Here is a 17,299-nt window from a genome sequence, read left to right on the forward strand (position 1 = left end):
CAAAGCACAGAAAGCCCTACATAATCTCTAGCACAAGCTAAGCAATCCATTTTTTGCACTCTTAAATCAAAGGTTGTCTAATATATCCAAGTTATTAGATGAATAATTTGTACTTTACACAATTAACTGACTTCAGGAGCACTATAGAACAAAGGTGTGATGACTGATATTTGCAGGTTAACTGAGCTCTTTGGGAGAGAAAGTCCCAAACTCTCCTGTTAATAGTAATAAATTAACATATTGCTTTTCAAGTTTCTTTGCAAACCTGAAACAATTTAAGTAGTTATAACACACTCCCTTATATGTGGCTCAATAACCATTTAATAAATGCAGTTTACTCCACATGCTTTTGATTACTTCACCTATGCTCTGTCTACTAAACCATTTCTCCTGGGACTTTCCAAACCTCTGAGCAACTTCAAAGTTATTCTTCTCCCCGTCTCCTTGTAAAATAGATATCTATTTTCTAAGAGGTGTCCTTTTACTGCCCCCTCCCCAAATTATGCAGGCTTGTGGGGAAAGATGGGCAATGTTCCAATACTGGATTAGTAAAAGTTTCAAATTCATCATCTGTGACTTCAAATGTAGGAATGGGAGCTTTCTACGACTGGGAAGAAGAGATTCCCAGTTTTCCAATGGAGCCTTACATTAGCCTTGGAGGATCTCAAAATCTGACTTCACAATAATTACGTTTATTTCAGGCAATATTTAGAGGTTTTTAAACCTCTCATTTGGAGGCCAGACAGTTGTATTTATGTGAGCCAAACTTCATAGGTGGAGGGGAAAGTTTTAACAAAAACAGTTCTAAAAGTGGTTTGTGTTCTGTATATACTGCATTTGACAGTGTAAGTTGGTATACAAGTTTAGCTGGTACGGGTGCTGCAAAACTCAAGTTTTTTTGCCAATCATTAATATAGCCATCCAAGCTTTTTATGCTACATTTATTTTTTTATATATATATATATATATATATATATATATATATATATATATATATATATATATATATATATATATAGCATAAAAAGCTTTATTGACAGTATATCTATATACTGCTTTAAGAAATTCTTAGAAAAAATGATATCAACATGATACTCAACAAGTATATTGAAAGGGAGCAAGATGACTGGCTGGTGCTTCACCTGATGAGAACAAACATCTCTGATCTTACTTCTCCATGACAGTATATTTTAGTACAATTCATAGTATTCCTCTGGTCATTCAGGATAGGAAAGAGATGGGGCTGCAGCCCCATTCATTGTTCTTTAGGGGATGTTCCAGTCACAGTGGGCTATGGGGAAATGTTCCTGTACAGAGCAAGTAGCTTCATCTACTTGCTAGCCTCCCTTGTGCCAGAGTGCACTGATGCCCACTAAACCTTACCTTCAAAAACCTAAAAGTTACAGCACAACAGTGGTAGCTAGGAATATCTGTCTTGAAATGGATTAGTACAAAATAATTGGATATACTGTATATTATATTATTATCATCATCCTACCTGAAGTTTTTCAATCTCTGTCTTTGCAGCCTGTCTGGCTTTACCAATGGCACACCCCCAATAACCCTACAAAAGCAACAAAAGAAGAGATTAGTTAAAGTTTGGTTATAATCTTTCTTACAGGGAGGGTTTCTTTAATATTCTTTAGTTGTAAGAACTAGTAGTTTACAATGTAGAACTCTGAGTATACCTGTAGGTAATATTACAGTAACAACAAAACATCTCCCTCAGTAAACTCCTCAGAGCGGAATCTTATTTATACTGGTGTTTTAACAGAATAAGTGAAAACTCCCAAAAACTTAACAGACAAAGTGGGCGTAGTAATCTCTTTTATTGGACCAACTTCTGTTGGTGAGAGGCAAGCTTTCGAGGTTTACACAGAGCTCTTCTTTAGGACTGGAAATTAACTCAAAGTGTCACTGCTAAATACAAGGTTTGAACAGATGGCTTAGCATAAGAAGTTAACACATATTTCAAGGTAACCCCTGCGGTCATAAGGAGGAAGGGAAGGAGGTAGGGGAAACATCTGGGGTGGAAATGGGGTGTGAGCGGGGGGGGGGGGGATTGCAGATAGTTGTAATAAGCCATAAATCCAGTGTCTCTATTCAGTCCATGATTTTTAGCGTCTAGCAAAGTTATGAATTTAAGCTTCCAGGCTTGTCTTTTGAAAGTATTGTGCAAGTTTCATTCTATATCAGGTCTCATCCTCAAAGGATCACTTTGTGAAAAGTGTTCACCCATAAGCGATATTGTGTTTTTGTCTTTGATCATTTTCCTACATTCATTTGAGAGCATAGTGATTGTCTGGTTTCAGCCACATAGTTGCTATGGGGCATTTAGTGCACTGGATGAGGTACACCTCAATAGGCATGTGTAGGACCCATGGATCTTAAAAGGTGTGTTGTGGGGAGTGTTGATCATTGTATCAGTGGAGATATGTATGCAGGTTTCGCATCTGTGGTTCTGGCAGAGTCTGGTGCCGCTTTGAGTTAGTGTGTCCTGGTCTGTATGGAGTTTACTTCTGATGAGCTTGAAGAGCTCAGGGGGTTATTTGAAGGCCAGAAGAGGGGATTCAGGAAAGATTTCCTTCAGGATGGGGTCCCCATCAAGTATGGGTTGTAGCTATTTGATGGTACCCTGTAGTATGGGTTCCAGTGTGTGGTGGCAGGTGACACCTAGGGGTGTGCAGTTGGAGGAGGTTTAAATTCAATGTTGAAGCCGGTTCTCTCGTGGAATTTGGATGGTCCGTTCCATGATGTGATCTATTTCTTTAGTGGAGTGCACCCCTCCACTGCTAGAATGATCAATGCTCTCCACAACACATCTTTCAAGACTGATGGGTCCTACACATGCCTATCACAACCTGGTGTACTTCATCCACCGCACTAAATGCCCAGATAGCAACTATGTGAGTGAAACCAGACAATCACTACACTTTCGAATGAATGTAGGAAAATGACAAAAGACAAATACCGGTCACCCGTGTGTGAACGCTTTTCACAAAATTTCAGAGTAGCAGCTGTGTTAGTCTGTATCCGCAAAAAGAAAAGGAGTACTTGTGACACCTTACAGACTAACTAATTTATTTGAGCATAAGCTTTTGTGAGCTACAGCTCACTTCATCGGATACACCGTGAGCTGTAGCTCACGAAAGCTTATGCTCAAATAAATTGGTTAGTCTCTAAGGTGCCACAAGTCCCCCTTTTCTTTTCACAAAGCAATCACTCTATATCTGACCTATCAGTCCTCATCTTCAAAGGAAACCTGCACACTTCCAAAACATGAGCCTGAGAGCTTAAATTCATAATTTAGCTACATACTAAAAATAATGGACTGAACAGACACACTAGACTTAGGGTTTATTACAATAATTTATATAACCAACGAGTAAACCCCCTCCAGCTGCCCTCCCCCCTCCCTTTTTCCTTCCCCCCCCCCCCCATGACTAGAGGGGTGTTAACAGGCCACTTCATCTCCAGTGGTCCCTTGAAATGTGTTCACTACTCAGGCTGAACAATCTGTTCCACCTGGTCTTTAGCTGTGATGCCAAGTGCCTCTCCCAGGCCTGAGGTGGAGCTCCATGCCAGCTCGAAAGCTGGCCTCTCTCTCTCTCTCGCCAACAGAGGTTGGTCCAACAAAAGATGCTACATCATCCCCCTTCTCTCGCTGATACCCTGGGGTCAGCCTGGCCGCAACACCGCATACAAAACTAAACATGCCCTTTGAATTGACTCATCACTTCCGTCCCCAAAAAGTCCGTTTGGCTGGACAACATATATCCATCTCTGGGAATTGACATATCACTCTACACTCCGCCTTGTCACTATTTTCCCCCAACATCTCCCCTCATGCCATCTGTCCTTTCCCATCCTTCTCCTTTGCCGAACTCCCACTGGTCTGTTGTCTGCCTTGAAGCATCTTACGTGTTAAAGCCTAACTGTTCTTACTGATTTTTGTTGGACCCCCAAAACTGCAGCTTTAAAAGTTTCACGTGCCCTGGAGTGTCTTTGCAGAATACGTTTTCTGTATTCCTCATGCTTAGGTGGGAGAGGTGGTCACCAAACATTTGTTTAGTCACAAAGGAAGCATTAATCTCCTGATTACTGCACTGCAAACACAGTGGTAAATACAGTGGAGTTTAACCACGTATACCATTTGATGAAGGAAGGAGATCTATATCAGTGACTCACCTTCTTATACCTCACAGCACAGAAGTCAATGTAATACACAAACTACTGAAACACAAAGTTGAAATGCCTATGGGTCTGTCTAGTCCAGTCTGTCTTTTGACAGTGGCTAGTACCAGAAGCTTCAGAGGAAGAAGCCCTATAGTGGACGATTATGGAATAATCTGTCCACAAAGGTAGTTTCTTGCTAACCTCATTCATGTTAACTATGACCTGAAGCATATAGGGTTTACATCTTTCCTAAAAAAAAAAAAAAAAAATGTTTTTATCTTTATAAAAGCATGAACACTCTCAGTACACAGATATCTAATAATGTTTAAATCCTAAATCCTTGGATTTAATGATATCCTGTGGCGCTGAGTTCCACAGGTTGTGTACAGTAGTATTTCTTTTACCAGTTTTGAATCAGCTTAAAGAAAGGTTTACAAGTCTTCAATTCCAAGATCATCCCAGCAACTATTTTAAAAATAGGTACAGCATTTCCTACCCTCCAGTATATTGAGACATGGCATATTCTTATTAACAGATCAGCCACCTAATTATTAAAGTCCTTCAGAATTCTTGGATGGATGCCATCTAGCACTGGCAACTTGCTACTCTTTAATTTATCAGTTACCTCCAGCAACTTCTCTTGATACCTACTCTTATCAGGGAATAAAGGTATCTCCACAATATCCTCTGCAGTAAAGACTGATGTAAAGAAACCATTAGGCTTTTCTGCAGTGTCCTGATCCTCCTTAATTGTATCTTTTACACCCTAGCCAGGCAGTAGACCCCCATAGATTCTCAATGTTTCTTGCTTCTGATACTAACAGAACATGTTACTTGTTTTTTCAGATCTTTGGCTATTCTTCAAATTTGTAGCCTCCTAATTTCCATTTTACCTACCATAGTTTCCTAGTAACTTAAAACCTTCTTTACAGAGGCTCTGAAGTTCCCCCTGTGTGGCTGGTCCTGTGCATGGAAGGAGAAGCTTTTCCATAAAAAGCTACTGTAGACATTGATGTGATTTGTCTAAAACTAGCTAGGAATAGCTAACCAATACCTGTGCTTGTTATGGTTAGTATATATCTGTTAGATATTTGCTATAGTAAAATATGTTTACTCAAAGAGGTGCTCATTAGGATAAAATAAAAAGTGTCAGATTCTATGTGAATATTCATGCCCAACGTAAGTATTTAAATATATTCAAACAAGACTATGAAAATAAACCAATAGCTGAAATTTCCAAAGTGAAACTGTCGTGCTGCAAAGTTTCAATTTTAACCGTAATCATTCAATGGTGAAGTAATATAACACTGACCTAGTACACCTCTACCCCGATATAATGCGGTCCGATATAACATGAATTCGGATATAACATGGTAAAGCAGTGCTCCGGGAAGCAGGGCTGCTTTACCTCATTATATCCAAATTCATTTTACCGCAAGCGGTTTCTCTGCGCCCCCCCCACTTGCTGCGGGCCCCCCGCCCCAGCTCACCTCCACCTCCTCCCACGAGTGCGCCACCGCTCTCCTTCTCCCCCCTCCCTCCCCTCCCAGGCTTGCTGACCAAACAGCTGATTCGGGCAAGCCTTGGGGGGAGAGAGGAGAAGCAGAGCAGTGGCAGCGCACTGAGGGAAGGAGGCGGAGGCAGAGGGGAGGTGAGCTGGGGCGCGGGGAGGGCCACAGCAAGTAACCGGGGGAGGGGAGGGGTGCAGAGGAACCACCCCCCGCTCCAGCTCACCTCCGCTCCACCTCCTCCCCTGAGTGCGCCGCCATCACTCCGGTTCTCGCCCTCCCGCCCTTCCTCCGTTCCAGGCTTCCCGCGCCAAACAGCTGACTGGCGCGGCAAGCCCGGAAGGGAGGGCGGGAGAAGCAGAGCGGTGGCAGCGCACTCGGGTGAGGAGGCGGAGGCAGAGCAGAGGTGAGCTGGGGCGCGGGGCAGTTCCTCTCCCTACCCCGACATATCGCGGTCTCACCTATAAGACGGCAAGATTTTTTGGTTCCTGAGGACCACGTTACATTGGGGTAGAGGTGTATGTATATACCACAAGATACACACATGCTTTTCTATGACTCTAATAGGGACAGTTTCTCAAATTTTAACACAATTATGGTCACGAGGGAGTGAAAAGAAAAATTCAAACAATACAAATGTGAATTATATTTAGGAGTTGTTTAAAAAAAAAACATTACTAGATGCCCCACAAACCCCACAATTCCAGTGTCAATAAAGAATGATTCTTTGGTTTAAAAAAATCCTAATTAAGAAAGAGACATGAAAGGAGCAGTAAAAAAAAAATCATAATCAACAGAAAGGGGAAATCAACAGGAAAGACTAAAAATTATCAGTTATTAAATACAGACAGTTGACAGGAAAAGTTAAAGGTATAAATGAAAAAAAGCTACCACCAATAGGATTAACAATAAGTAGTAATTTTTTAAATATCAGGAACAAAAGAAAACCTAGCACTGGTATCGGTCAGTTATTCAACAGGGATGGAAAAGCTGTTGATACAGAAGAGGCAGATGTAGTCAGTACGTTTCCGTTTTGCATTTGGAAAGAAGACGGATGATGTATTCACAGCTTACACTGATAGTGAAACACTTGCCACTGAAAAATGTGACTACGGAGGGTGTTCAAAAGTATCTTGCATCCAGGAGGTTTAAAAGTACTGGCTGATGCGCTCTGACCCGCTGATATTGATATTTAAGGAATCTTGGTGTACTGGGAGAGTTCCACAAGACTGAAAACGGCCGGAGTGCCAACATTTAAAAAAAGGTAAACGGGAGGACCCAGGTAACCATAAGCCTTTTTAAGCAGATGCAACTTTAATTCTAACATTTAATTTCCGAGTCTCTGCAACCTTAGTGTTCTTTTAATATAGTTTGTGTATAATATATATCTAGGTTGCACCTGAAAACTAAATCAGGAAATTCAGATCAAGGCTTAGAGACTATCCTTAGCTATCCATACTTTGAAAGATTTCCTTGCCTTACAAATGATCTTACTAAGCACGTCCTTAGGGATATAAAATGCGCAGGACTTTACTGTTACAGTAGTACTACACTTCCTGCTGTTGTCTATGGTCTTGTATTGTCCTGTTTCTTCTTTAGCTGACTATTCAGAGATAGCCCTGTCAAGCATTATGATTTACAAGAGATGTGTCTGTCTTGATGTGACATTATTAAAGCAGTGTCTTAAGGGAGTCTACTTGGAGGTAGCTGTTAGTAAGTGGGCCTCTTACTACAGTGCCACATGCTTTTTGTGTCAGAGTCCCATCTACTAATACCTGACTTCAGAAGACAGAACAAATAAAGTGATGTGCTGGGTTTCCGACACATTTAGCAGAGGGGTTTAACAGACAAGCTACTTTTCCAAAGATGTCCTTGACACTCATCTTTAACAAATAAGTGATACCAGGTGTGAGAAATGCTGTCAATTACAATTGACAGTGATTTTGAAGAGGTCTATCTCAAGAGTACTTAGTTTGCAAACAGACAAGCCACACCAATGCCATACAACACTACCAGTTCAACTTTCATCCAGCAGTAGTGACCACTATCCAAAGAGAAAATCCTATATTCCATGACCCTATTAGGTCAGAAGATATTTGAGGCTATTTCAAAATACTCACATATGAAACACCTGATGGATCAATCATGTAAAGCTGAGCACCATCATCCTCATCGTAAGACCCTAACATGAAACTGAATAAAGAAAACGAGATATTAGAAGACAGGTTATGCACGGTGCTACAAAAAATCACACTAAATTACAAAGATTAATTATACTGCCTTGATTTTTTTGCACACAATAGACAAGGTCTCATCATTGCTCTTGCAGTGAAATCTCCACTACATACTACCTTCCAACAAGCAACTCACCTTATCCTTTTGGGTACCCTCATCCCCAAAGCTGTCAGTATAATTTTGCTCGACCTATAGCTAAAGACCATCTTTCTTAAGTCACTGACTTACTGGTCCCTTGGATGGTCTTTTAAGATAGGCATCACTGTATTTACAATGCCTCACTTAGCTAAAGGGCCAGAGAAGCAAATTTTCAAATGACAATTTTGCTTTCGTGATTCCCATGGAAGTTACCAGCACAAGTGTCTCAGTTTTAAAATTTAGGAATAATTAGATATTTTGCCTAGTAATCAAATGCATCTTTACACAGACATGTGAGCTCTTTACCTGAAGTCCTCCTCAATATTACTAATATAATTACACTTATTTTTAGGATATAGATAGATAGATACACACGCACTAAGGCACAGATACACCAAGGTGAAAAATCACCTTATAAATACCCAAGATAGATGTATCTATTGTGCACTGAATAAAGATTCTCACAATCAAGCACAAGCATTTAAAAAACTTATACCTGCAGCCAAAAGGTCTGACAGCACTGTATAGCGTGTAGGCATGTACATACATGGCCACTCTGTCGGCAAGATGCTGGGGGGGAAAAAAAAGGGAGGAGTTTAGAACATTTAATTTAATGAAATAAACATGCCTCAAGTAAAACAATTCAAAACAGGCTACCTTCCCTGTCATGGGATCTAAGGAAACCTAAAGAATGAATTTGTGCTAAAAGCACCAGTTACTTACCTTCAATGGAATATTATATCCATAGTTGGATCTAAAGTTAGAAGCTTCTTCTCTAGCTATGTCTGCCAAAGAACGAGCATCTGCCAGGAGTCCTGCTACTGCCTGAAATGAAGAGTATCACCGGCTAAAGTCAACACTCAGATAAATTACCAATATTTCTTGCAAGGTAATTGACAAATTTTAGACATCTAATTCTGTTACTGTGACTTAAACAAGTTTTTACTGCACCATACATATGCCCTTTCAAAACTGACCAAACCAGAATTTACACCTGTCAACAAGCTGAAAAAAACACCAATGAAGTATCAAACCTTTTCAAAATTATTCAATAAACACATAATTGATGTATTATTGTAAATCACATAAAATAAAGGTATACTCTTAAGATCCAACTTCTATGTAAGCTGTAAGGTTAATGTAAAATAAACTAAAAGCATGAGAACAGGGAAAAAATAGACAAGCACCCCTAACAGTATATATTTTTCCCCCTGGATTTTAAGACTCCTTGAACTGTAACAACAGTTGTGACAGCATTACAGTTCTGCTGACAGCATTACAGTTGCTGGAGCAATCTTCTTACTCCCCATGACTAGTGGTGCAGCTTCAAGCAGTTTTACTAGCATGGTTCCCATCTGATGTTTAGGGCCCTACCAAATTCACAGCCGTGAAAAATGCATCACTGACTGAAATCTCGTCTCCACCATGAAATCTGGTCTTTTGTGTACTTTTACCCTATACTATAAAGATTTCACTGGGAAACCAGTGTTTCTCAAACTGAGGGTCCCAATAAATAAAGAGGGGGTGGGGGGGAAGGAAATATTGCCACCCTTACTTCTGTGCTACCTTCAGAGATCGGTGGCCGGAGAGCGGTGGCTGCTGGCCAGGTGCCCAGCTCTGAAGGCAGTGCCCACCAGCAGCAGCGCAGAAGTAAGGGTGGCAATACCATAGCATGCCACCCTTACGTCTACGCTGCTGCCTTCAGAGTTAGGTCAGGACACCTACAGTTATAACACTGTGAAATTTCAGATTTAAATATCTGAATTTATGAAATTTACGTTTTTTAAACTCCTATGACCATGAAATTGACCCAAATGGACCGTGAATTTGGTAGAGCCCTACTGACGTTACTAACATTACTACTGGGGACAGGTCATTAGCCCTTGATATCTGGTCTCTTTATACCAGCGATTATAGCAACCGGCTCCTTCCTTCCCATGCCCCTTTCAAAAGAAGGTGAGAATATCTTATATGTTAGTACTGTTGTCGTGTGTTTTGCTATTCTTAGAAAATGTGTTTTATGATATGGGTAACAAGAGGCTGCTTTCTTAATATTTAGTTTATGCATATTCCTGCTCTAATTGGAGCATTTGTTTTAATGTACAGACAAAGAAACCAGAGAAAGTTAACTCTAGAATGAGTAAATATCATAGATCAGCCTCCCATTTTACTGTAAGATTTTGCTTGTATGTGAACAGGTTTATACACATACCCACAAACAGAACTAGACATGCATACACAGAATTGAGAATCAGATTTGTCTAAATGTCCCTTGACTGTTCTCTGACTACAAGTTTAGAAGTGTTGGGATACAGTACTTCAAAAGCTATTTAATATTGGCTGTATTTATGCAATGGACTATCCATTTTCTGTGACGTTTTCCTAATTCATAGGATAAAAGCAAAAAGTGTTGCAGCACCTCACCATTCCAACATGTCGATCAACATTAAAGAGACGTTTATTGGAACCTTCTTCATAAAGCTTGGACAAGACTAGTTTTTCTACTCCAAAGACAACACCATCTTTACATCTTATGCCAATTGCTGTACTGAAAGACAAGTCAAATATAAGAGTGAGATTTTTAAAAAAATAATAATAATACACTAAACAGCTAGGAGTGGAGTTGGAAAGTTATTTTACCATTTCTTTATCAAAGTTAAGTGGGTGCAGGACTGAAGTACAAGACAGCTTAATTTAAAGTGAGGTAGATCTGCTCCATGATTTCATTGCTGCTTTGAAGATGGGGAGGAAAAGAGTAAGACCCACTGAAGTTACCCAGTGTTTCTATAAGAAAGCAGCACAGCATTTCCCTCTTTCCCATCCTACACAAGGAAGTTTTCGCACACACGCTGTACATCTAGAACTAAATAGTTTCAGGGACATGGTGGGTGGGGAGCAGTTCTCCTTTCAAACCTGCAAGTTTCCTATAGTTTTGAAGTGGGAGCATTTACATGGTTATGTTATTTTACTTCCATCCCCCCTTCCCCCAATCAGCACATAATCATAAAAATAGGAACACAACTCCCGAGTGTGCCCAGGCAGTGGGCACACATATCTCAAGAATCTCTTGTCATCACTAAGTTAGGAGGGCCATGGCCCCTACCTACTCCATAAGGCAGAGGTTCTCAAATTGGGGAGCGCAGAATGAATTCTGGGGTGGCATAATAAGCAGCTCTGCCTTCCGAGCTGGAATCCAGAGAGTAGCGGCTGCTGGCCACGCATCCAGCTCTGAAGACAGCACCGCCACCAGCAGAGAAGTAAGGGTGGCAATGCCATACCATGCCACCATTACTTCACTGCTGCTGGAGGCAGCGTTGCCTTCAGAGCTGGGTACCCGGCCAGCAGCCACCGCTCTTCACTCTGCCTTCAGAGTTGGGTGGCCATATATGTATTTGTGTGGCGAGAGCGGGAGCTGTAAACTACTACAGAGAAGGGGGGAGGGGCTCGATCAAATAAGTTTGAGAACCACTGCCATAAAGTACAACACAGACAAGTTTCCTCTTCCCTCCATGGGGCTAAATCATGTCCTCTAAATGCCTAACATGAAAATATCTAGACATATCAAAAAGTCTCACTGACCAAGTGAATAAAGAAGAGAAGATAAATCACTAGAACATGCACTTCAGTGAAATTAAATAGTTCTTAAATATGCATTCAAAACTATTTTGTACTAATGCTCACTATGATATGGACCAATTGGTAAGATTTATGGACCATTCCACAATTACTTTTAGGATGGTATTATAGATGGTAAGAGATCTTTAAAAGCATTTGATGAAGTCACTGAAAGGGTGATATACTCCCAAGATATTAGATATTCATACTAGCTGGAGTACCACAAAGATTTATTTTGAACTATGTTATTTCTATTGCAATAGTATCCAGAGACCTGGATCAAGACCAGTTGCTGTACAAACACAGGATGACCCAATCCATACCTCAAAGCACTTTATCTGTATTTCCTAGTCAATACATCCAGACTGTGCTACAACACAATAGAGTATTTACATTTTTATAGCTGCCACCTGGTATATGCCTGAAGGAACATATGTAGTCTTAGGGAGGCTGACATTGTAGTTTTAGCCAAACCATAAATCTTTAAGAAACTGGCAACAGCCAGTGAGGCTACTACAAACCTGTGTGGTCCTGAGCAAGTTACTTGACTTCTCAGTGCCTCAATTCACCATCTCTAAAATGGCCTTTTTGGTATTACCATAATAGATAAGCACCTTACATATATTAAGGACCTATGCAATCAGCTTTTGCCCCGAAGTACGAGATTTTATTACACTTAGCACACATGAATAATTTACTACCTTCCTTTGTAGTCTCTCAAGCCATGCCTTTATAATTTTTGTTACTCCAAACTGTAGATCAAATAAGGATGACTACACTCCCTTTATATTTAACGTGAAGAGCTTCCTGAGAGGAATACAGTCACAAAACTGGCTAATCACTTATTTCAGGAGTACAATTTTCTTTGCAATACCATCTTAACTACTTGCCCTAATCGCATTTCTCTTGTCATTTTTAAAGAAACAAAATGTAAAGTAAAGGTGAAGTAAAAAACAAAGACATTTCTCTTACCTACTATTCTCCACAGCTTTCATAGCATATTCAACTTGAAATACTCTGCCATCTGGAGAGAATGTGGAAGCTGACAGGTCATACTGTAAAGGAAGAAAAAAAACACTACTCAGCGTAAAACAAGTTACAAATAGAGCCCACACAGCAGCAGTACTAAGCTATTTTTCTATGCAAAGTCTTAAAGTGAGTCTCCAGAGAAAATCTGTATAAGAACATAAGAACGGCCATACTGGGTCAGACCAAAGGTCCATCTAGCCCAGTATCCTGTCTTCCGACAGGGGCCAATGCTAGGTGCCCCAGAGGAAATAAACAGAATAGGTAATCATCAAGTGATCCATCCTGTCACGCATTCCCAGCTTCCAGCAAACAGAGACTAGGGACACCATCTCTGCCCATCCTGGCTAATAGCCATTGATGGACCTATCCTCCATGAACTTATCCAGTTCTTTTTTGAACCCTGTTATAATCTTGGCCTTCACGACATCCTCTGGCAAGGAGTTTCACAGGTTGACAGTGCACTGTGTGGAAAAAATACTTCCTTGTGTTTGTTTTAAACCTGCTGCCTATTAATTTCATTTGGTGGCCCCTAGTTCTTTTATTATGAGAAGTAAATAATACTTCCTTATTTACTTTCTCCATACCAGTCATGATTTTATAGACCTCTATCATATCCCCCCTTATTTGTCTCTTTTCCAAGAAAAAAAATCCCAGTCTTACTAATCTCTCTTCATATGGAAGCCGTTCCATACCCCTAATAATTTTTGTTGCCCTCTTCTAAACCTTTTCCAAATACCAATATATTTTTTGAGATGGGGCGACAAATACCGTGTGCGGATGTAAAGATGTGGGCGTACCATGGATTTACAGAAGCAATATGATATTTTCTGTCTTATTATCTATCCCTTTCTTAATGATTCCCAACATTCTGTTCGCCTTTTTGACTGCTGCTGCACATTAAATGTGTTTTCAGAGAACTATCCACAATGACTCCAAGTTCACTCTCGAGTGGAAACAGCTAATTTAGACCCCATCATTTTATATGTATAGTTGGGATTATGTTTTCCAATGTGCATTACTTTACATTTTTCAATACTGAATTTCATCTGCCATTTTGTTGCCCAGTCACCCACTTTTGTAAGATCCTTTCGTAGCTCTTTGCAGTCTGCTTGGGACGTAACTATCTTGAGTAGTTTTGTATCATCTGCAAATTTTGCCACCTCACTGTTTACCCCTTTTCCCAGATAATTTATGAATATGTTGAATAGGACTGGTCCCAATCCAGGCCCCGGGGACACACACCACTATTTACCTCTCTCCATTCTGAAAACTGACCATTTTATCCTAACACGTAAGAATGGTTCACTCATGTTGATATTTATTTCATGTGAATAAAGGAAGCAATACTTTTTAAAAAAAATTCAGACAGTTTCCTTTTAGTGAAAGTATATAAACTGAAAGTAAATTAGTAAACTCAATGTTGGTTAGCTTAGTTTTTAAAAAAGCTCTTGCTTCAGTGATATTCATTCCATAATTCAAACCCATTAAGGAATCTCAAATTCCAAACAATGGCATAATTAGTAAGGCTTCACAGACATAAACACTTATCGTCTGGTTAATACTATTTTTTAGTACATTGTGACTTATTTTGATACTTAGAATAGCATTAGTACTTTTCTCTTCCACTTTGCTTTCCATATGAGAATCTCAAAGCACTTCTCACACTTTAACATTTAAGCCTTTCCACAAACCGGGGCTTCATCTCTGGTACCTAGGCAAAGTGTACAGCAGATGGTGGGAGAGGTCATTGGGCATTTGGGTGATGTTGGTCTACAGTGCTGCCTGCTGGCCAAACAGGTATAACACGAGCTCTGATTATAACTGTATTATTCTTGGTCCAAGGAAATTTAGGATATATCTACACCCACCTCCCCTCACCACATTTCACAGTGTAGGTGGTAACATCTACACTGCTATTTTTAGCCCCATATCATGAATCCCACAAGCCCGAGTCAGTTGACCCAGGCTCTGAAACTCACTGCCATAGTTGTGGGACCCCTAGTCATCTCAGTAGTGTGGAGTTTGTGCATGCCTGGTGCAGCAAGGGGCAGAAGAATAAAGAAGTAGCTGTTTCATGAAAGCACCCAACTACTATGAATATGCAAGTTTGACCCAGACCATCCCTTGTTCCCAGAAAACAGCTTTCAGGTCTGATTCATTCTTAATGAACTGGGAACTGCCAACAAGTGACAGATCATCTTTTTAGTACTTCTCACTGAGCTGTAGGCTAGGTCTACACTAGCACTTTTGCCGGTAAAACTTTTGTCCATCGGGGGTGTAAAAAAACCCACACCCCTGACCGACATAAGTTTCACCGACAAAAGCGCTGGTGAGGACAGTGCTAAGTCAGCGGGAAAGGGTCTCCCGCAGACATAGCTACCACTGCTCTTTGTGGGTGGTTTAATTATCCCAACAGGAAAGCTCTCTCCCATCAGCATAGAGCGGCTACAGCTGTGCCACTGTAAGATCTGTAGAGTACCAGCATCTCTCAAATGCGACCACCAGGGTTTTCTCTTGCAACCACAACTGTCTGGGTGGTGATGGGGGGGGAGGGGAGGAGTTGCCCCTCCCCTGGGGCCACCAGCAGGAATTGGTCCCAGCCCCCCTTCTGAAGCCACAAACACTGTAGGAGCAGGCGACCAGTGTGAGTTCCCCACCTTCCCAGGAGCAGCGAGGACTGGGCTTTGGGCTTCAGCCCTGGGGTGGTGGGCAGCAGGCTCTGGCCATGCAGCAGCAGGCTTCATTCCCCAGTTGCAGCGCTTCATGCTCTGGCCCTGGGCACATTCCCCCACATCACTCCTGATCCCTGCTGCCTCCTCCAGCCCCCAGCCGTGCAGCAGGACCCCAGGATCCAGCCCTGGACTCACCCCTCCATTGCCCCAACCCCCGCTACCTCTTTCAGCCCCCCATCGCTCCTGGACCTCCTTACCCACCTTCCCATCCAGGGTTTAATTTGTTCTCCAGCTTGCCGGGGATGAGTAAGTCTGCTGTGAAAAGTGATATTAACAAATATACAAATATCACTTTTCACAGTGGCAATCTTACTAGATAGCAAATTTATTTTAAAAAAATTCAACCAAAAAAAGCAAAACACGCAAAGCACCTTATTTGTGTTTCTATTCTGTTTAGGTTAGTAACGATCAGAGACAACTGTACATTATTTTTATTACTGAGTCTGAAAAAAAACCCTACATAAATAAATTACAATGATTTGGGCATGTATATGTGCGTATTTATTTGCTTTTCCTAAAGTAAATTAAGTATTTTTGGAAAAACTGTAAGAGCGGCCACCAATAAATTTGTTGTGAGAACTCCCAGACATAGCCATGCCTTTGTCTCATGTACTGCATTAGCCTGAGTCAGAGTGGCAGAGGCCCATGTCAAGCACCAGTTAAGTCTGCATATCCATAGAAAATAGCATCCCCCATAAGTTAAATGGCACGTTCCCAGCCACAGCCACCCCAGTTCATTAACATGCACCTGAACATGGAGAGGGTCATCCTGAATCTCTCCTTGTAGATGGGGCACCCCCTTTTCAAACACAGCAGCGACTGGAGAAGGGGGCATCGTGGGGCTGAGCACATCCACGGGGCTGAGAAGAGTATATCGGTGCCCTAGGGCTGGACAGAGAGCCCCCACTGCTCCACCACCCCTATCCCTCCTCCTAGAGCCCCACCTCCCCCCAGCACCTATTCACCCCACTTCCTATAGCCCCACACACTCCTCCTCCCAGGGCACCACCCATCCAGACCCAATCTCCCCAGAGCCACCCCCACTCTCCCCACCCCTTAGAACCCATCCTCCCCACCGTCTAGACAGACCCCCCCCCCCTCACGCCCTAGAGCAGCGGTTCTCAAGCCCCAACCCGGGCTGAAGCCCTGACATTTTCAAAACACGTTGGGGACAGGCCTCAGGGGGGGAAAATTGAGAACCCCTTGGCCTAGAGCCCCACCCCCCTTCCCCTGGAGCCCCTAGCTCCCCCCCCAGCCAGAGCCCCACGCCCTGTGGCCCCTCCCCCCGCTTACACTTTCGCTTTCCCACCAGCCGCGCGGGGCCGAGGTGACTCAGCAGTACCGCGTCCCCCCCTCGGTCCCGTGAGAGGAGGGCTCAAGCTGCCCCCCCCGCGCAGGCGCAGCGGCGGCCCGGCCGAGCCCGGCGAGGAGACTCACTCACCCCGGTACCGATGGAGCTCATGGCGGCGGAGCCGTGGGGAGAGCGAGCGCCGGACAGACCCGATACGCGCGCGCACACACCGCTCACGCGCCCCAGCCCTCACCAACGCACATTCCCATTGGCCCGCTGCACACCGGCCAATCAGCTCCCGCGGTGGGGTCCTAGGTGAACGTGCGCGTCCGCAGAGCAGGCCCCGTCATGGCCGCGGGGGCGCGCCCGGCCCGACACTGGAGGGAACCCACAGGAGGTGACTCGAAAGGGGAGGAGTCTCCGAAACAGAATTAATCAACTAGTTCCGCGCATGCTCCAAACTATGTTTCGAATAGTCGCTGAAGGCAAATGGTACCACAGCGCCCGGCTAGCTCAGTCGGTAGAGCATGGGACTCTTAATCCCAGGGTCGTGGGTTCGAGCCCCACGTTGGGCG

At 42.6% G+C, this 17,299-nt stretch overlaps 1 protein-coding gene and 1 non-coding gene across 2 annotated transcripts in view; one reads left to right on the forward strand and one right to left on the reverse strand.

Annotated features, from left to right (window-relative positions):
* PSMA3 (proteasome 20S subunit alpha 3) overlaps positions 1-17,014 on the reverse strand; it is a 28,455-nt gene extending 11,441 nt beyond the window's left edge. The window contains exons 1-7 of the mRNA XM_074956434.1: positions 16,875-17,014; positions 12,645-12,727; positions 10,482-10,605; positions 8,781-8,882; positions 8,554-8,627; positions 7,805-7,877; positions 1,499-1,564 (exon numbers count right to left, since the gene is read on the reverse strand). Coding sequence (XP_074812535.1) covers positions 1,499-1,564; positions 7,805-7,877; positions 8,554-8,627; positions 8,781-8,882; positions 10,482-10,605; positions 12,645-12,727; positions 16,875-16,895 — 543 coding nt within the window. The 5' untranslated portion in view covers positions 16,896-17,014. The remainder of the gene's footprint in view (positions 1-1,498; positions 1,565-7,804; positions 7,878-8,553; positions 8,628-8,780; positions 8,883-10,481; positions 10,606-12,644; positions 12,728-16,874) is intronic.
* Positions 17,015-17,226: 212 nt separating this feature from the next.
* On the forward strand, positions 17,227-17,299 carry TRNAK-CUU (transfer RNA lysine (anticodon CUU)). The gene has a single exon. It is a non-coding gene; the product is annotated as a tRNA-Lys (tRNA).

The sequence above is a fragment of the Natator depressus genome, chromosome 6 (assembly GCF_965152275.1).
Source record: "Natator depressus isolate rNatDep1 chromosome 6, rNatDep2.hap1, whole genome shotgun sequence".
NCBI lineage: Eukaryota > Metazoa > Chordata > Testudines > Cheloniidae > Natator > Natator depressus.